Here is a 20,849-nt window from a genome sequence, read left to right on the forward strand (position 1 = left end):
CCATCAACGTAAAATAGGGCTATTGGCACCCACTTTGCAGAGCTGAGGTGAGGAGCGGGCAAGCTCGTGGAAGTGGGGTTCTGGCATTGTGGTTAAGGTTATGACATTGGTTAGCCCCACTGGGAAGAAAATCACCCTGTCACCATCAGGGCCGATCCTCCAAGGATGAGCCAGGTGGCTGTTTGCCCTGCTGCTCCCCCCAGCTGAGGGACCCTGATGTCTTTCTCAGTTTCAGAGGGAGAAATCCTTCTTTCAGGGCAGGTGGGGGATGCCTGGGCAGGACTGACCGAACTGGTGAGGAGACATGCTCTTTGCCATGAGGCCCCCACTCTGTCTTTGGATGTCATGTGAGGATAAAGGGCTTGGTGCTGTGGCAGCCACTATGTAGCCATGAGGTGAAGACCAAAAGAAGCCTGGAACCCAGGGAGCAGCTGCCTCCCTTCAGCTTTCCTATGAGAAACAGGAGCCCCTCTTTGTTTAAACTGCTACTTGAGGGGTTTCTGTGATCTGAAATGCAGAGCTTTCCACTGACTCGAGAGAACAACAGTGCAAGCTCCCCACACAGGAGCCTAGGGGAACCCAGGGGCATTTCCCTAGCTGTGTCCTGAAGCCCCTAGTTCACCCTTCCAAGTCTTTGCCTTCAGTACAGGAACATTCCTCCCCAGCTGCAAGGGTTTCAGCTGAAGGAACGGTGTGTTATTATTTGGGGGCCTACTATGTGCCAGGAGCTGGGTCACAAAGATGAAAGGGCTCAGTCTAGCTGGAGAGGCAGCACTCAACAGACACGATGTAACGTAACATAATGTGGTATAGGGGTTCTAATATCACATAATATATGTCACATATCACCTGAAAATATAACGTAATGACATAAAATGAGCCCCAATATAGCACACAGTAGGGTATCACACAATATTTTATATCATTACATCACAGTATATCATAGGATGCTCTCCTTCAGGAGACCATCACAGCCCTGTGGTGAGGGCAGTGAGGGGACCGTGCAGTGGGGCCCTGAGGAGGAGGCTGGGGTAGGGGTCAGGGAGGGCCTCCAGGAGGAGTTGAGCTTTCCAGAATGAGCAGGAGTTAGCCAGCCAGACAGGGGAGAAGGGCACTGCAGGCAGAAGGGACGGCATGAGCACAGAGGCCAAAAATAGCCCCTTTGGGCGAGGAGTTCCGTGTTGCTGGAGTGTAAACTGGGACACAGGCAGTGACCGGCTGGAGCCAGGTCACTGGGAGGGGGGCAGGGTCAGGTGCCCTATAAGGGAGTCTGGCCTCTACCCTTGGCCTGAGGGGAGCCCCTGAAGGGGTGCTGAGCAGGGGAGGGAGGTGGTCAGACCTGGCTCCCGGCAGAGGTGCTGGGAGGGGCTCAGGTGCGGACAGACTGAGCTGGGGAGCAGCTGGGCAGCCGAGCCAGGCCCCAGGTGGCCATGAATTCTGGGCAGAGAGCAGGAGTGCCGTGAAGGGGGGAACAACTCCCTACTTCGCCCTCTAGAAACATTTACACTAGGAGCTTGAGGAAGGCAGGCATTTATAATTTCCCCGCGAACCAGCTTTCTGGTCCACTGGGGCAGGGAGAAAGGGGATGACATGCTCAGGGCCCGATGGGGAACCAGGGCCTGCTAGTGCCCTTGTTCCAGACCTTCCACTGTGCTGGGTACAGGGGCTCAAGGCTGGGCAGCAGACATGGCAGGTCTGGTCACACCAGTGGGAGGGCAGCCCTGTCCTCTGGAAGCCTCGTGCTGAAGAGCAATTTCAGGTCACTGGGCCGACTCCACATTGTCACTAGGGACCTGGGCCGAGTGGCCACTCCTCCTCCCCCCGTATCCTCCTCACCTTTGGCCCCATGAAGACCAACCTCTCACATAGGAGACACGGGAGGGAGGGCAGAGTTTACAAAACAATGTCACATCCTTTGTGTCACTGATCCCTGGAGAGATCCGCGAGGCAGGCTGGGCATCTTCCAGATAAGACACTTGAGCAAGGCCACCCGGCGACACAGCCCCGAGGCCAGAGCTGAGGCTACGCAGAGTCCAGCCCCAGACACCTGCCCACAGAGGCCACAGCGGGAGGGTGGGTCTCGGCCCACACTGAGCCCTCCAGACGGCAAGATTTATTACCCAGAAATTGCGACAAACATAAATATTTGGTCCTGTGGGAGCTGCTGTCTCTCCAGCTGAAACTGGGAGGAGAGGAGAGAGGAGGGAGGAAGGCAAGAGGAACGAATATGGGGCCTGAGTAAAGTGCAGATGAAACACACAAACACCCTCCAAAGCCCAGAATCCTCGGCTTGTAAAAAGCTGGCCACGCGCCGTGGTGTGGACGACAGGCTTTTCCCACTGCCTGGGTGAGGGGCTGCTGGAGCTTCTGGCTTTCACAGGACAGTGGGAGGCAGGCTGTGGTAAAGAGGTGCAGGGAATCGAGAAAGGAAAGGAGAAACCCCCAGTTCCCTGCCCCTGACCTGTGCCCCCCATAACATCACCACCATCTGACACTCAGGAGGCGTCCCTCTCCCCACCTCCACTTGGCAGCCCCAGGCCTGACTCTCAGTTCCTCTTCGGGGGTCCCAGGGGTTGTGAGGAAGGCGGCCAGGCCTTGCCCCCTTCTCTCCCCGCCAGAGCTAGCCTCCCAGCTCCCAGCCCTGCCCCAGCACCCCATGGGCCCCGGACAGGCCACCCGGGGACTGCTCCCAGGAGGCGCGCAGATTCCAGGCAGACATCTCCCAGAAGCTTCTGGCAGGGGAAGCAGCCAGTTCTTAAAAAAGGCTTCGTGTCATACCGCAATCAGCTGAGGCGCCCAGGCACAGGGGTGTTATTAATGCCCCTGTTCTCCCACAGGCTCTGACGGGCTGATGGGGGTCTCCGGTTATCTCCGGCTCCCGGCCCTCCCTCTGTGTGGACACTGTTCGCACCTTTATGCTCTGGTTTATGACTTTCTGCTGCCCGTCCAAGACCTGAACACCAATGGGCCGGACCCTGTCCACACTGCATCCTCCCAGGGACCTTCCGCCTCCAGCTGAGGTTTTATAAAAACAGCCACTTCCAACCATCCCCAATTTGAACAGCTTTGAGAAGCAAAAAAAAAAACTTCGGCAGCATCCAGGAGAGCTAATTAGGTGGCCTTTGGGCACCTTAGAGGAGGAAGAAAAGTCACAACGGGTGTTAGAAGAGGAAGAAACAACATTAAAAGAAAACGAGGGGAAACAAAATAAAAACCAGAGATAAAAAGTCAAGAGAAAACAGCGGCGCCTGAGAAACACGAATTCCAGCCGCCAACTTTTACGGCATCAGCCCTGTTATTCATAAGCGAGTTTCCTCTCTCACAAAGGACCTTTTGCACGGTTTTCCCTGCCGCCTCCAAACCAGCTGCTCACGCTGTTGTATCCTGAGTGATGATGAGGCTCTGAAAGGGTTTTTTGGGAACAGATGGCCAGGGGAGAGCTGGGGAATGTGCCAGCAGAGGGCTGGGCGGGCTGCCAAGGCCTGCGGTGACTGAGTGCTTGGGCTTCCAGCTCGCGTGCTTTCCCTGCCCTCTGCCCTCCGTGGCGCCAGCAGGCCTTCCCAGCGAGCGCTCCGAACATCTGGAGTCTGGGGCTGCCAGGAGGGGGGGCCGCGGCGGCCGGGCGGGGGACCCTCTGTTCCAGCGGAGCTCCCATGGACTCACCACCAGGCCCGCCTTGCAGAACAGCTAATCAAAACCACAGCGCCCGAATGGGAACCAGGCATGCTCCCAGCTGCAGCCAGAAGCCGCCAGGCGACTTAACCCGGTGTCAGGCCCCGCTGGCAGTGCAGCGCTGGGGGCGCTCGGGCCGGTGACACCCCCCAGCCCACCCCACCCCGCGCCACCCCCAGCGGGCTATTGGCTCCCCACAGCTAAATGGAGCCTCCACGTGTGGCAGCCCTGTCGCTTACATAAGAGCTGCTGCTCCTGGCAAAGCGCTGCACCGGGCACCCGCTGAGATCTCCCGGGCGCAGGCCACCCTGCCAGGCAGGGGGCGAACTTCAGGGCCAGTGGGCCTCGGACTGAAGAGCTCGGAGCTTGGAACCAAAGAGCCATAGGCTCGAAAGAGCTCCACCACTTCCCAGCCACCTGGCCTTGGGCACGTTACTACCCTTGTCTTGGCCTCAGTTTCCCCTCGGTGCAATGGGGGAAGAGGTCTTCACTGGTTGGGGCAGTGTATAAGGGGTAGAGACAATGTGTGTGAGGTGCCTGGCAGCCATGGGCTCTCACAACACAGTGAGTGTGATTGTTGGTGATAGTCTGTTTATCAGCATTATTACTGTGTACAGCCAACACTCTGCATGATCTGGGGTATGAATCTATGAATTTTAAAAGCGCAGGGATTTCTGGGTTGGCTGCATGCTTGCCTCCTGGTAAAGGCACAGGACCAGGGGTTTGCCCTTGAGTGCTGGAGAGACAGGTGTCCCCAGCTCAGAACTATTCCTCCTCATCTGCCTTTCAGCTGGCCAGTCATTCATCCCCCCAGGCTCTGCCCTCTTCTGGGATGTTCCTTTCTGGGGCTCCCCATGAAGCTGTTACCCTGTAGCTATCGTCATGAGATCTCCTTTCTGGTTCTCATGAAGAAAATGCCAGCCCTTTCTCATCCGGGATTCTGTTTAGTCCTTCCAGCAAGGCGGCAAGGAAGGTATGTGGGCTCTCACCTTACTGATGACAGAATCAGGGATCAGAGAGGGTAGGTAACGTGCCCAAGCTTACACAGCTAGGAAGTGCCAGTGCCACAACTCAAACCCAGGTCTCAGCCCCAAAGCTCTCCCCTCTACCTACCTCACAGTCTCGCAGAGAGGCTCTCTGTTGCACTTTCGCGTGCGTTAAAGTTAAATGACAGCACCATAGGGAACTGAAAAGAACTGTGGAGTTCTCTAGACTTAACCCCCTCCCACACAGACACCTTTCTCCAGCATCCTGGATCGAGGGCCACCGAGCCTCTGCAGAGGTTTCCAGAGAGGCACCCTGGCTCAAAGCGGGGTTCTCTGAAGGGTCTCTGCATTCCCAAGGGTGGTCAGTTAGAGCTTCCTGCATCTCTTTCCCACGTGACTTTCTTAGCATCTCGTTACGCCTGAGACCCCAAGTCTTCATTCACACACAGCGTGCTGGGAGAAGGGTGAGAGCTGTGAGTGCGCATCAGAAGGGGAGCAATTCGAAAAAGAGAGCAGAGGAGGAGGGGGTGGAGAGAGTGTGAAAGGAGAGAGGGCAGGAGCGCCCCAGCCTCTACCCGCCTCGGGACCACCCAGGGAACATCAGAGCACCGCGGTCAGCGTGCCGGGGAAAGCCAGCTCTGAGCTCACCTGTGGAACTCCCCAGCCACTGATCCCTCCAGCCCAGGCCCCGCCAGACGTGTGGACTAACAGTGTCAAGTGGGAGAGGAGAAACGGCAGCTGAGAGAACACTCCGTGTTAGAACCAACAGCTGGCGACAAACGTCTATGTAATTGGAATGCCAGAGAAAATAAATTGCATCCACTTTTATGACTAGACGGGAATTTGATGGTGATTTCCCACCCACCCTCCTTTTTTCCCCAGCATAGATGGACTCCGTGGGCTTTGAAAGCAAATGGTATTTAACTCGGTAACCTGGCCCGGAGGGTTTGGAATGGAACCCCCTCTGCCCAGCCACTTCCACATGGGAGCCACGACGGAGAGGTGGCCGGAGCCCAGCACACCTTGTTACTGCCTAAGTGACCTTGGGCAAGTTCCCCTGGACTCTGAGCCTCGGTTTCATTATGCGTGCAGCGGGATGACACCGGTACCCACCTCGCAAGGTTGTCTGGCATGTAACCCAGGCTCTAAGAACGTGGGGTATTATCAGCATTCTCAGGGTGCTTCGCACTGGGGTCCCAACAGTTTCTGTGAGCGACTCTAAATCTGTGTGAAATGCCCATGATGGGCAGAGGGGAAGTGAGAGCGACCTTCAGTCATTTAGACAGAAAAGGGGCTGAGATGAGGTGAGACCTCAGCTCGGAAAGTCCACCTGGAAAGGGCCTTAGGAATCACTTCTGGAAACAACTCATCTTCCAGCAGTGGAGCCAGAGGGGTGACTACAGACAGGGCAGGTGGCCACAGAAGCAGGACAGTGCCCCTCGGTAAGCACTCTGGGGGCACAGGAGGCCCTGCACACGGGTGCTGGATCAAGCCAGAGCAGGAGCTCTCAAGACTGCCTCACATGCTCCAGAGCTTTGGAACAGTCCACAGAAAGAGCAGGTGCCACTGGGTCCTGTCGGAGCCCCGGGCACCCAGACAGTCAGGGGCCCCTCAGAACATCCTGAGTTCCCACTGACATACCTCCCCGACCCAAACCAATGTGCCCCTTCAGCTTGTCCACAGCACTGAAGCTACAGAAGCCTGCACCCAAGATGTTTTTGCAAAGAGAAGTCACGCCACCCTTGGACCTGCCATCACCAAGAAAAGCCTCTCCTGTCCACAAAGCAGCAGGGAGAAGAGGAAAGACACGGGTCTGACGGAGCTGCACCAGCATCAGTGCCGCCTCTGGCTCCGGACCACCCACAGGGTGAGGAGCTACCTCCCGGCCATGCAGAGCCAGCCTTCCCCAGCTGGCACAGCGCCTACAGTCTCACGCCCCAGGGTCCCTAATCGCTGCCCAGGACCTGGTACAGCCCTTAACTCAGTGCATCATGATTCGTCTTAACTCTCCCCACCCCAAGCCCGGGGCCTGTGAGCACCCTGACGGTGGGAACTTACTGGCCATTTATCACCAGGGCTTAAACTATGCCATCGATGTTAGTAGCTGTTGTTGTTGTTGTTATTATTACTCAATGACTTAAAATCGCTGGAAGGAGGTGCCCCAGACTGTGGGGAGATCGGTCCTTTCCTATTCCGCAGGTCTGGCAAGACCAGCCCAGTCCAGGTGTGGAAGAACGGTTCTGCCGCTTCTTCCTCTTCCTCCTTTTCCTCATCCTCTTCCTCCCCTCCTCCTCAGAAGCTCCCAGGAGTTGCTGCTTTAAAAACAGGAGCTGTGGAAACGTGGCCCAGAGCCAGGTGCTTAACGTGCATTATCTCTGGCTGCAGCCGGAGTCAGAACTGAGCTCTCCAGAGCCCTTCACTCCGCCCGCCTGTCTCTCTGCTGAGCGGCCTCCGACGTGGGCCTCTCTGCGTGACGGCGGCGTCCAAACAGGGCTCTGAGTCCAAAGTCACGTCCTGTAAGGCCCAGAGATGGACGACTCACCGTTCCAGGGATGCGGGTCCCCACCCCAAGCAGGGAAGAGCTGAGATGGGCAAAAGGATGCACCTGGGGCCTGGGGCGTGAGCTGAGTTCACTTTAAATCCCATTCATAACACAGGTCTGGAGGGACAGGGCAGCTCATCAGAGCTGCTGGGGATCTCACAGTCTCTAAAGGAAGCATCCTGAAGGAGGGTTGCCCAGCCTCTCAGGGACACGAGAACTAGGAGGGAGCCATGCTCTAGCAGGACAGCCCAAATCGCCATCAATCACATTGGCAATGGTCATCATCATCACAGCTGCCGTTCATCAGCCACTTCCTTTGAGCCAATCACTTACATCGGCACACGTTTTCTAGTTCTTTCCTTTCTTCCCTCTCTCCCTCATTAGAATGTAAGCCTGGCTCATTCCCATCCCCAAACCCTCAGGGTGGGAGGCTGCAGGGGAAGGAGAAGGGGTTTGATCTGAGCCCCAAATCCACAGGATCTGTCTACAGGGACTATGGAGGGTCAAGACCACCCCACCACAAACACCCATCACAGTGCCCACATGCTCAGCACAGGATTGCCCAGTGTGGAACTCACCACATGTGCTCAACAAACACGGCATGAATGAATGAACAAATGAAGGAGGGAATATCCAGGGACACCAGCCCCTTTGGTTCCGGTTAACAAAATGGGAGCCTAACACCAGACACTCGGGGCCCCTGGGAAGGTCACTGGAGACCAACCCTGAGGACACCTTGAAACGCACCTATCTGCATGGTGACAGAGATGCAGGAAGGCACAAGCAGCAGGTGTGGGGTGGGTCTGTGAACCCCCAACCTGCCAGGGCAGGGGCAGAGCCTGGTGAAGGCCTCAGATGTCCCAGCAGCAACAGGACCCTGTCCTCTTGGCAATGGTGATGGCCAGGCACAGCGCTGGGGGGATGGCGGCCCCAAGATAGCTCGCCCGGCGGGAGGGTGATGGGCATGCAAGCTGCCCCAGGCCCTTCTGAGGTGAGGCAAGACCTCTGCTTGGAAAGTCATTCTAGAAAGGAGCTTAGAAATCACTGATGATGTTTCCGCCATCCCCATTTATCGAGGAGAAACTGAAGCTCGACAAGGGTCAGAATGGGTCCAAGATGACAGCTGGCAGGTGGTGAGCCTGCACTTGGACTCAGGGCTGTTTGATCCTCTTAACCACAACCAGCCACCTCAGTCTCCCAATCTGGACACTGGTGAGGTTGGACCAGGCGGCCTCCTAGGTGTCTTAGATTTGAGGCGATTTCAGGGGAGGCAAAAAGCTCATCTCTGCTGGGCATCTTCACCCCCCTCTCCCTTCTTTCCTCACTTCCCAGGCTTCAAGCCTCCTTCCCAGCCCAGGGCACCGTGTTCCAACCAGGGAACAGGGAAGGGAGGGGGCCTCAGTTCTCCTGCCTTGGTGGGTGAGGGGAGGACTCAGGGAGAGGGGTGAATGAGGGGCGGAGATGGAGAAAACGGCTCCTGCCCACTCTGCCCATCTACACCTCCGGAGCGCCCGAATGCCAGGGGAAGTTCACCGAGAGTTTACAAACCTCCTTTGTCACAGAGCGCTGCATGGAGCCATCAATCACGCCCTTAATTTACCCGTGTCACTTTCCAGAGGAAAGCCGCCCTGCGAGCAGCCAGTGGTGCTTCCTCTCTCACCCACTTGATGAGGATTTCATCTAATTGGTGCACATTAAATCACTCCCAGGAATGCAACATGCAATTACCGCAGTGGAGACAGTGGCTGGCAGTGAGGACGTGCCATGGCCCTCCCTGGTGTAGTAGGCAGGACAGTCCATGGAGGGCCTCCCTGGCTTGGGGCCCAGGGGCCTCTGGGAAACCTGGAGAACCCAGAGAGGGGCCTGCTGGAAACAGGGGCTGGGGGAGGAATGTCAGGGATAAGGGGGAGGGGCAGGCCAGGAAGAAGGAAGGAGGCAGAAGGAAGGAACGGATGGAGGATGCCAGTCACTCAGCTCCCCCACCCTCCCCATCCCTGGATGCGCAGGGGAGCTGGGTGTCTCTGACTGGCTCCACCCTCCTCATGGATTTAGACTGGGTCCCACCCTCCATCTCTCTCCCTCCAGCCTCATGGGCATAGAGACCCAGAGGGTTGCCACAAGCCTTGCTCTGCATTGCCTGGCACTGATGCCCACCTGGAAATGCTGGAAGCATGCGCCATCCGGGAACATATCTGTGCCCAACACCTTTCCTCCTGCACATATTTCTCCAAACACATCAGGCTTTGTACAAGCTCTTCCTTCTGCCTCAGATGCTGTTCCCAGCTTCATCTGCCTAATAACCTCTTGGTTGCCTTGCTGGTCCCACCTCAAAGATCACTTACACTAAGAAGTCCTGTCAAACACCCTTGGGCAGGAGAGGTAACCTGTCCCTCCTCTGACCTCCTGCTGTCCTTAGCACAGACCTCCGGGATCTCCTCACCATACTGTCCCACCCTTATCTACTGACCATACTGTGAGCTAAGTGGGGACTGGAAACCTATGCCTGTCATCTTTATGTCCCTGCCCAGTGTGTTCAGCACATGGTTGGGGCTCAGCAAATCTCTCCAGAATGAATGAATGAATGAATGCATGAATGAATGACTATCACCTGCCCTAATGTAAGCCTCAGGGAACCCATAGGCCAAGTCACATTCCCAACACATGCCCAAGGGCTCTCCTGGGCTGTCAGCCTGCTCAGGAGGTCTCACCCTGATATGACAGCTATCAGGGGCCACACTGGCAATTCAGCACCAGAGCACACAAGGCCAGAAAGAGCTTCAGAGAGAAACTGCCCTCCTCCTCACTTAAGTGACCAGCAGACCCAGGCCCAGGGCCCTTGGGTGACTGTCCAAGGTACCCAGCAGTAGAGTCACCCCCTTAATCCCAGGGATGTGAGGAGCTCTGAAGCTCTGGGGGCAACCTCCAGCAAACCCTCAAGAGGCTGATGTCGCTGGCCCCTTTGGAAGACTGGGTGCATGTGGGGTGCCCCAAGTTTCCGCTCCCACCTCCCTGTCTCCCCCCCAGAGGCTGCTGCCTGAGTGGCTGGCGCATACCTTGCGCTTCTTGGCGCGTCCCTCGGCCTGCAGGGTGCGGGTGCAGCGCTGCACACACTCGGAGAAGCTGAGGTTGCTGTGGTCGGCGCTGTAATCGAGGTCAGCCAGCCGCGCCAGGGACAGGATGTAGTTACAGGCGATCCTCAGGATGGCCAGTTTGGACAGCTTCTGCCCATAGGAGTAACACGGCACCTGGGGAGTGAGAAGGCGTCAGAAGGGGCTGCATGGGTCTCTGTGCCGAGTATGGCCTCGTGGGGCACCTGACCAGGCAGGCGTGGGGCCGCTCACAATGACGTCCACAACCCCTGAGAGGGGACTGCTAGGCATCGGAGGTGGCTTGGATTTTATTGTCTGTTCTTTTTCTTTTTGAGGAAGATTAGCCCTGAGCTAATATCTGCCACCAATCCTCCTTTTTTTTTTTTTGCTGAGGAAGATTGGCCCTGGGCTAACATCTGTGCCCATCTTTCTCTACTTTATCTGTGGGACACCCACCACAGCATGGCTTGATAAGCCATGTGTAGGTCTGCACCCAGGATCTGAACCGGCAAACCGGGGGCCACCAAAGCAGAAACTGCAAACTTAACCACCTGGCCGTGGGGCCAGCCCCTATTCTCTGCTCAAAGCTCCCACTGTTTACACACACACATCTCAGCTCATCCACTCACAAACTCCGGGAGGCATCCACATTCCCACTTTGCAGGGGAAGAAACTGAGGCTCAGCTCACACCCATGAGTCAGTCTGAATGAAGCATGGTGAGCTCCACCTGTGACAGAGCTCTGTGCCCCACGCTCCCCAGGAAGGAGTCTCTCTGAGGTAACACAGTCTTTTTAGCGCTGGCATTCCAGCCACTCACTCACACAGGGACACTTGTTTTGCTGGGCACTTGGGAGTCTGACAATGAGTAAGAACTTGATTTGCCTTCAGAGAGCTCACATTCAAGAGTGACGTTATAAAGTCACGACAGAATTAGGCACCTGGGACTCTGGGAACATACCAGGAGGAAAGTGCCTGTGCTCAGCTGGGAGGGCACACACACGGCCATCCTTCTCTTTTGCTCTATGCCCTCTGGACCTGGGGTGCTGCTGGGTATACAACCAGTGCATAATAAATACATACAGCCCCGACCAAACTTGACATGCTTGTCAGTGACCCAGCACCAACTAGATACTTGCTAAGTGCACAGGGATTGGTACAGGGTGAAGAGATGGAGGCTTTGATTTTGTAACACTGTCCACCAATGTCTGTGCTGTGTGAGCAAAAAGCTCAGAAGATTGCAGCCGAGTCCTGTGTTGTTACATGGAGACGTCACCACCAAGACCAGCAGACAGGTGCTAACTGATAGAGCCGACTGCTGTGATGGCGCGTCATCCACCTGGATGGCCGAACTGCATTCACCCAGCAGCCGAGGCTCTGGTTTCCTCCTGAGGCTCTCCAGGATCCTACCACCAATATCTGGTATGGATTAACCCTCATCCCACACAGCGGGACCCCCACGGTGCGTCCACTTAACAAGTATTTAGGGAGCACCCCCCTATGCCAGGCACTGTTCTAGGCAGCCCTTCTCAGCCCAGGATGATTTTGTCCCTCAGGAGACAGCTGGCAACGTCTGCAGACATTCTCGATTGTCAGTACCAGGGAGCAGAGGTGAGGAGGTGCTACTGGCCTCTGGCAGGTAGAAGCCAGGGATGCTGTCAAACATCCTACAATCGATGCACAGGATCCTACAATGCCCGCCACAAAGAATTCCCCAGCCCAAGATGTCAGTAGTGCTGAGGTTGAGAAACTCTACTCTAGGCCCTGGAGACAAAGCGTGAACGAGACAGCCCCCTCAGATGGGGACCCTCAGTGCATCATCCACTTTGATCTCACTCTAAACCTCACTTTGTCCAGGAACTTTCTCTGACCCCGCAGGCCCCCACCCTAAACCAGGCAGCTGGGTGGGGGGTGCACCTGCCCCTCATAGTGCTCTAATAGCACCCCACCTGTCCTTAACCCCCGATTATTGTGGCTCATCTAACGGTCAGTCACCTGTGAGCCTTGCGGGGGCAGGCCCCCGTATGCAGCGCCCAGCACAGGTCCCACCTGTAACAGGCCTCCAGAAGGGCTTGTCGAATGAGGGAGTGAATGGACAAATGAATGAGTTCCCGTCAGTATTCGCCAGGTGACCCCAGAATGTTTGGAACTGGGTTCCAAACCTCTCCTCTCTCTGTGGATGAAGATTCAGCTATTTGGCGTGGAGCTCAAGCACGTTCTGGTCACCTGGTTCACCTCCTGCCTCCAGCTCCTCCTAGCTGTAAGACCAGGGCAAGGGACAGAACCTTCTGAGCCTCGGTTTCCTTGCCATATTGCTAACAGGACTGACCTCACAGTGGGAAGAGATTACAGGAGATGACATACGTATTGCACAGAGGAAGGCCTGACACAAGTCAGCAAAATGTTTACAGTCAGCGTCGCAGAAGGTCTCTGTAGAGGGGCTCCAGAGTGGGTGAGAAGCGAGAGACCTGGAGCCAGCACACAGTGCCTGCCCATCCCCCATCCCCTCGGGTCCCGAGAAGGCAGCCCATGCCAGACGCAAGGTTTGCCATCACCTTTTAAAATCCTCCAGCAGTGAAGGAGTCCCCCCTCACCAGGCTGGGGAACCCAGGGAAGGGCAGGAACAGGACAGAGAGGAGGCCAATTCCTGTGCATTCCCCTTTCCCACCTCCCACTCCCAGCCTGGCCACAGCTCCAAACACATCCAAGAAAAGCCACAGAACAATGCACTTTGCCTGTTCCTAACCAGAGTCCAGAGAATCCTGCTTTATCAGCCTGGACAAATAAACAAGTCTGTGGGACAGAATGGTTCCCGGGAGTCCGGGGGCAGGGAAGAGGTCTCGGGGCCAGCCCGGCATCTCTGCCTCCTCTGCACGCCAGGGAGGGAGTGCCTGCCTGGTGAAGGCCCTGGACATGACACAGACCCAGAGGCCACAGTCGGAGGTACCCAGCTCTTTGAGCCCTTGGTCCTTGGGCAGCTGGACTTCGCTGCCAGCAGGGAGCAGGAACCTTGGGAGGGACCTGCACATGGGGATGCAGGGTCATTTCAGGACTACAGAGCAACAGATGAGGGCAAGGCCAACCTAGGGGCTCTCATGCCAGGTACTGGGCCAGTTTTGTCCCATACTTGTTACTTTGTCCCATCACTTCTGTCAAAGTCTAGATCTAACAAGAAACCATCTGTCAAGTTCTGGTTGTATATCTGGCTCTGTGGTAGCTACTTACAGGCAGTTTTATCCCGTTTAAAACCTTCCCCAAAATAAAGATTATTAGACCATCTGCACATGAGGAAACAGAGAGATGACATGCTGGGCTCCAAGTCGCTCAGCTAAGACTTAGTTGGAGTCAGAAGCTTGTCTGTCTGCCGCCCAAGGAGGCACATGGCCACAGGGCTCTTCCAGCTCCCACCACCAAAGGTGGCCATATATGGGCCACCAAGGACATCTTTTGGGCAGTAACTCCCCCCCACCCCAGGAGGGGTGCTCCTCAGCAACCCTGGCCAATTCCAGATCCTCTTGGTGCCCACACCCCAGGATGCAACCCCTCAGCCCCCAGCAGCCCAGCTCGGAGGCACCCTGGCCTGGGCTGCTGCCACAAAATAAGAGTCTAGCAGCTGGTTCTGGTTCTGGGAGGTCGAGGTAGGGTGGAAACAGCTGGTCTGAATCCTAGGCACTTACCAGCAGTGGGCAAGTGCCTTCAGCTCTCTGAGCCTCAGTTTCCCCATCTGGAGAGTGGGTGCATGGGTTCTCCATGACTATCGGGCCCAGGCCCCTCTTGCTGTTTACTGTGATCTACTGAGGCCAGGCAGGGCTGGGCGTTTTGAATACAGTGCCTCTATTCATCTTTGAACGGCCCAAGGAGGTAGAAATCACCACTCCCACTTTACAGAGACGCCTTTGATGCCCAGGGGGTGTAACAACTTCCCATGTCTCTCAGCTGGTGAGAGATGAACTGGGTTTTGAACTCACACCTTAGCTGGGCTCTTTCCAATTAGCCAGAAGCAACTGCTCAGGGATGTGGATGAGCATCTATGCCTAAGGTGGGCAGGTGGGCAGCCCACCCTTCTGAGCTGGGGATGGAGAGTTCTGGACTGATGGTCCCATGCGACCCCGGCCTTGTGCATGACCTCTCTGAGCATCCACAGCGAGGCCCAGAGCCCAACCACCTGCAGAGGACCCCATAGCAGTCATGTCACCATGGTCAGAGAACACAGGCCAAAGGAGGCCGCAGGGTCACTTGGCTCCAACTCCCATCAGACTGCCCAACTTCCAGGAAATAAAAGGACCTGCCTCATGCTCACCCCACAAACATTTTTAAGCTTCAGAGGAGCAGATTTGGGGATTTTCACAAGGTCCCATATGCTCCCAAAGCATTCCATCCCACCTACCCCAAGCCAGACCCTCTCCTGGCTCCAGCAAGCAGGAAAAAGCAGGAAGGGCACTGGCCAGGGAGCCTGAGGACCCAGCTCTACTCCCGGCCTAACATGTGACTTGAGGCAGGTCCATAACCTTAGGGAATCTCACTTTCCTCACCCATAAAATGGGCATCAGAATACCTGCTAGTCAGAATGGGGTCGCAGTGGGCAAGTGTAGGGAGGTGCCACGGAGAAACAAGGCCAAGAACCTACCAGTCAAAGCAGGACAAGCCTGGAAGTCCTCCACCCTCTTGCCTCTGTGCCTACTCCTATCCATCCTTCACACCCTGCCCAAGATGCCCTCCTGGAAGCCCACCAAGACTCCGGGACCAAGAGCTCCAACATCACTGTGTCCACAATACACAGCTGGGCGCTTGATTCTATCTGAAATTATTCTCGAATCTTCTCCTGTCAGAGGCTGATGGCTTCCTGGGGCAAAGCCAGTCTATGCAGAGCTGTTCAAGATTCTTGTCAGATTCTATTTAAACAGGTTCTTTAAAACCCCAACTTTCTACACAGCCATGAAGCTGGACCCTGAAAATCTGGGTCCTAGTAGTTAAGAGCCATGGCTCCAGGGCCAGATAGGCCTGGGTACAAGTTCTGGCCACTTGCTTACCCTCTTTGTAAGTGTCCCCACCTATAAAATATGCAGATTTGCAACTACAGGCCCAGGCAAGGCGCTTCTCCCAGTGCAACAAGGCTCCACAAGCAGGTGCCCTGCGGACTGCACATGACAGGGTAGGACAGAGGCCTCTGTCACCCCTCATCCATCTGGATGGAGTCCCCAGAGGAAGCAGGCCTGCCTCCCATTCCCTGAGGTGTGCACAGGCTGCTGCGGGACCATGGCCTCCTGCCTCCTATGGGGTGTGAGATTGAAGGAGGTGCTGGGCCGGGGGTACCATCCCCATACCCTCTCCTGGGCCGCCCTGAGTTCAGTTGGTGAGGATCCCGTGGAAGAATCCAGGGGCAGTAGAGAAGGGAGCCGGGCCCCACTTGCTTGGCACCCCCTTCATGAAGGGGCACCCCAGCAGGTCCTGAGAGTTCTTCACTGCCCCTCAGGTGTCTGCCCAGAAGGCTGCCATTTCTCCATCAACACTGAGGGGCTTTGCTCCTCGAGGGGAGAGAGGGAATCTGCATGCACACCAGACGTCCCAAGAGTGAGCACAGCCTGTGAGCCAGAAGGTTCTGCCACAAGGCCTAGGCCCACAGCTCTGGCCCCTCCCCTCACCCATCCAGCAAAGCCAGGCATTCCCTTCGACCTCCTCCCACCTGGCCTGGGAGCAGCCTCGCACATGGGCCAGGCCCAGCTGTGCACACATGGCCTTCACATGAGGCAGCAGGGAGGGCCCCATGCAGCTGGGCTGGTGGCATGTGCTGTGGCCTGACCATCTGCCCCACACACCCACCCTCCCCCGGCCCTGCTGCCGCACACCATCCCCCCCCAGACCAGAGGGTCTCTGCCCCACCTGCACCTCCTCGGCTAAGCAGCCCCCAACCCCAGTTCCCTTCCCCGTCGAGAGGATACTGGACTGGACAACGCAGGAGGCCGTCTGGCTTCCCTATGCTGAGAGTGGACAGCTCCGGGGTACTCAAGGGACTGAGGAGCACAGCTGTGACAAATGGTGGTTTCTACGATTGTTATAAAATGATTAAAGAATTCTTATTTCTACATGTGTCAAGGCCTTGCCCAGCAGCGAGGATCTTGTAGACGCTCAAGAGATGTTCCTTCCTGCTCCAGCCCCATTCCTTTCTTCATTTGCTCTTTGCACCATTTTCCAGCTTTAGCAACTGAGGCCCAGAGAGGGAAAGCAACTACTCCATAGTCACAGAGAAAGCATGCAGCAGAGGTAGGACTCAAACCCCAGCCTCCAGATTCGCAGGCCGGGGCTCTTTTCACCGGACCAGGAAGCTGCTCAGGGAAACGAGGCCCCTGAACGGAGCCACCATCCCAGAACTGACCTCGGTGCTGCATCGGCCAAGACCTCATTTCAGGCAGAACCACTCTCCTTCCTTCCTTCCTTCCCTCCTTTCCTAAGGGCCCATTTCAAACGGAGAGCCAGAGCTTAGAGCCAGAGCCACAGCCTGTGTGCACTGGGGTGCATGTGTGTGTGCCTGTGTGTGAGTGTATTTTACATGTGGGACAATGAGGCCCAGAAGAGGAAGGAACTCCTCCGGGACACAGGACTTTCTCCATGGGATGGGTGCTGTGGTGGTTGGGATGTGGTGGGTGTGGCCCCAGCCCCTGGCTCTGTGACCACAAGCGCCCTGGCTCTATTTCTTTCCCTCCCAGACAACAGGCAGATGCCCGCACGGCCTTTCTGGGGAAGGGGCAGAATGGTTCAGCCAAGGAGCAGGCGCTTCTGCGGCCGGGCATTTGTGTGTGCTCCCGGCACGTGTAAGGATCCTGTGTGTGTGCACGGGTCTCCCTGCACGTGTGTGCACACTCTCTCCCTGAATCTGTCCCTGTCACATAGGACCTCCGCATGGGAAGAGCAGAAGTGAAAGGAGACCAGGATTAACCATCTCATCTCAGAGAGCCATCCGTGTGCACACCCAGCCTCCGCCTGCTCACCAACACTGCAAGCGGGGCTGCGGGAGCCCACGACGCTGACTCGGACCGACAGCGCTGTGGGAAGCATTTGGCCAAAACCTGCTCTCATCCTCCCTCACCCACTAGGTGATCTGGGACAAGTCTTCCTTCTCCAGGCCTGTTTGCCATTCCACTAAACGGGCTAATCCAAACTGACAGGGATGTTAAGATCAAATAAGATGGAATTTATTATTGAAAGAAGTTAAAGCCACTGGACAAATGAAATGTCGTAGAGCGCTCAGAGGCCATGAACATCTTCTCGGAACTGAAGCAGGCAGCCAGAGGGGTAGAAAGGGCCCTGAACTGTCAGTCAAAGGACCGAGGGGCCAGCCCTGTCCTGCTACTCACCAGCTGTGATGCTCCGGGCACATGGCCTCCCTAAGGTGAGCAGGTGGACAGGCATCTCTCTGCCCTTCTGTCATCCTTCCATCCTGGAGGGTAGGTTGCAGGACGCCCTTCAGGCCGCTGCCCTCCCCAAACATTCAGACACACAGAGCCAGCTGCCTGAGGGTGAGACTGACTGCTCCACTGGGCCCACTGCCCAGGGTCCCAACTGGTGCAGCTGTGAGCAGTGGCCCAGCCTGGTGTGTAACAGCTACCTGATCCCTCCACCCCACCTCACTGACCAAACATCTTACAAACCCAAGCAAAACACTTTGGCTCAAAAGTCATAGGGCCTCTTTTCCTAGGAGTTCAATTCCCTTTCCGTGGATGGATACTGGCACCATAGCCCACCCCACTGAGAGGAGGGACAGGAGAGCGTGATCCAAAATGATCATGTTTTCTTAAATCCTCTGTTGTTGGCTAAAGCCCAGAGAGGTTGAGTAACTTTCCTAGAGTCACACAGGAAGTCAGCTGTACAGCAAGAAAAAAACCTGACTGCTCAAACCAATCACAATCTACCCCCAACCCCTTCTCCCCATACCCTGTGTAGGGTGGGAGCAAGGGGAACTTACCACCCTCTTCTTAGATCTCCCTTCCCTCTAAAAAAAATGAGAATCCTAGAACCTCGGAGCAGTCCCAATCTTGTCTAAAGTAGAATTGTAAAACTGCCCCTCCCCACTACGGATAATTCTTGAGCAAATATTCTTCCTCATGCCCCCAGAGGACACTGTCTGGTGAGGGCAGCCCCCACCAACCCCAAACTGAGAAGCCCCTGACCCACCCTAGAACGAGGCTCTAAAGATCCCCCAACTAACCAATCCCCTCAACAGGCCAGCCTGCTTCACCGGGGAGTGAAGGGCAGTGGTGGGGGGACCTCCCAGGAAGGCGATGACCGGCCAGTTCCTGAGGCCGCCCCTGGCGAGGGGCGCAGGCTCAGAGCCTGGGTCCTTAAGGACGCCAGGGGAGGGGTGTCGAGCTCAGGAGCAAGCTGAGGGTAGGGACATCCCTGTTGGGAACTAGGGGCTGACAGGCTCCCCCGGAATGCGGGACCCTTATATTGTGGCAACAGCAGGCCCGCCGGTCCGCAGCACTGCAGGCCTCCCAAAACCCCACCACGCCAAACGCCTGAAGGGAAGGGTCTTCTCCGGTCCCCGCCCGAGACCGATTCCCACATTCCCCTCCGCGCCCGAGGGACTCCAGGAGACAAACGCTCATTGCCATAAAAGTGAACTACGAGGGCTGAAGTCAGACGCGCAGACAGGATCACCCCAGGGGGCGGGTGGGAACCAGGGCTGGCCGGGCCAGAAATCTCGAACCGTCACCCGCACGTTGCAAACTAAGATCCATTAACAACGCTGTGGCAAGGGTCGCTGTCCCAGGAGGGCCCAAGCTGTCTGGGCCCTGGGGCCGACCGGGAGGGGACAGTTGGCCCCTCTCACACACTCTCATCTTCCTCACCCACCCACTCCGGCAATCGTCCCCGGGCGCAGCAAGGGTGTGCGGCCGGGAGCCGGTACCTGCTTCCTGAGCGCCTCGAAGGCTGCGCTGATGGTGTGCACCCGCGTCCGCTCCCTGGCGTTCGCCAGGAGCCTCCGGGTCTGCTGCAGGGCTTTGATCTCGGAGGAGGCGGCGGTCGCTTCACCCGGCCGTTTCCTAGGCGACGCGGAGGAATCCGGGTGGTTATTGTAAATTACGTGTGAAATTGACGAGTAGGAACTTTCCCCCGGGCGCGTGAGGGGCGCGGGGCGCGCCGGGGACTCCAGGGGCGCAGGGGGCGCGGACGGCGTGGGGCGCGCAGGCGGTGCGCACAGCAAGATGCGGGGACGCAGGCCGGGCTCCCGGAAAGGCTGTGCCTCGGGACCCCCGGGTACCTGGCCCTGGGGCGCAGGAGGCGGCGGCAGTGGCGGCGGCGTGGGCAGTCCCGGCCCCACTGCGCCCAGGGCGAAGCCGCGTTTCCGCGCGTCCAAGACCTCCGGCGCCCGGGCGCCCCCGCGCTCCCCGGCCGTGTCCGCGCCCCCACCTGAGGGCACGGCGGGCGCCACCGGGGCCAGCACCGGGGCCGGGACGGGCTGCAGCCGCTGGGTCCTGTCCCGCAGCCCGTTGGTGGCGGCGGCGCCGTGCTCGGGCGCTTCCAAGTCCAATCGGAAAGTTTTATAGCCGTTCGCGCGCCGCGCCGGCTCCTTGCCTTTCCGCTTGAGCTTCTTGAGGCCGTTCAGCTCCTTCACGCACACGGTCTTCCACGGCCCGTCCTCGAGCACCGGGATGTGCTTCATGGCTCGGGCGGCGCGCGAGGCAGGGGCGTGGGGCTGCCCGGGACGCGCGCCCGCCGCGCTCGCTCTGCACGCCGCGCGCCGGCTCTGCCCGGCCGCAGCCGCGCTCAGCGCCTCGGCGTCTCCAGCTCTCCCCCTGCTCCTCCCGCCCTCCGCCCGCCCTCTCTCCCTTACTCCCCCTCGCCCGCCCGGGGCAGCTGCGCCGCCGGCTCCGCGAAGCCGCCGGGCAGTCCGTTCCCGGAGCGCTCAGAGTGTCATCTGAAGTCGCTGCCGCCCTGCCAGCATTTCTGGAGAACGCCCGCTGCGCTCCATCTGTGTTTGTTTAGCCTCAGTTTACACAGAAGCCCGGTTCGCGAGATCAGTCAGCGCCGCCGCCCGGAGAGGAGGCAGCCCTCGCCGCCGCCGCCTCCCCAGCCCGGACCGCCCGGGCCGCGAGCGCCTTTAAAGAAACAGGAAGCATTTTTCAAAACAGCTGGGCTGCCGGCCGCCTCCTTTGTCCGCGTCCTCTCTGCCTCCCCCCACCCCCATCCCTTCTGCCCAGAACCTGCCTCCTCGGGCTCTCGCTCCCTGCCCCCGACCCAAGTTGGGGGCGCCTCTCTTTTCCCAGAGGACAGTCTGCTCCCTGTGGAACTGCCACGAGCACGTGGCTTCTGGGCCCTTCGGCCCTTCCCCAAATCAGAGCTGGGCCTTCTCTACCCGGCCTCGCTGACCTCTCGTGGACGCAGCATCGACCTTCCGCCCCCAGCACGTCTCCGTCCATCCCTCCACCCCAAATCGCCAATGGAGGATAAAACCAGCGGCCACTACTGGGGTGGGGCTGGGGGGTGGGGGTGGGGGTGGGGGGGTCGATGGGGGAAGGGAAAAGCTCCGGAGTTCCCCGACACCCTCGCTCCCACCGCGCAGC

The 20,849-nt window shown here is 57.7% G+C and overlaps 1 protein-coding gene across 3 annotated transcripts in view; it reads right to left on the reverse strand.

Moving 5' to 3' along the window:
* Positions 1 to 20,476, reverse strand: part of ATOH8 (atonal bHLH transcription factor 8) — a 36,125-nt gene extending 15,649 nt beyond the window's left edge. Inside the window, exons 1-3 of one of the 3 annotated variants that reach the window (XM_044772774.2) lie at positions 19,193 to 20,476; positions 10,254 to 10,445; positions 8,929 to 9,079 (exon numbers count right to left, since the gene is read on the reverse strand). In XM_044772774.2, the coding sequence (XP_044628709.2) occupies positions 8,929 to 9,079; positions 10,254 to 10,445; positions 19,193 to 19,948 (1,099 nt within the window). In that variant the 5' untranslated portion in view covers positions 19,949 to 20,476. The remainder of the gene's footprint in view (positions 1 to 8,928; positions 9,080 to 10,253; positions 10,446 to 19,192) is intronic. The other 2 variants (XR_006529391.2, XM_044772773.2) reach the window with 2 other exon arrangements.
* Positions 20,477 to 20,849: the final 373 nt, after the last annotated feature.

This window comes from Equus asinus, chromosome 6 (assembly GCF_041296235.1).
Source record: "Equus asinus isolate D_3611 breed Donkey chromosome 6, EquAss-T2T_v2, whole genome shotgun sequence".
Lineage (NCBI taxonomy): Eukaryota > Metazoa > Chordata > Mammalia > Perissodactyla > Equidae > Equus > Equus asinus.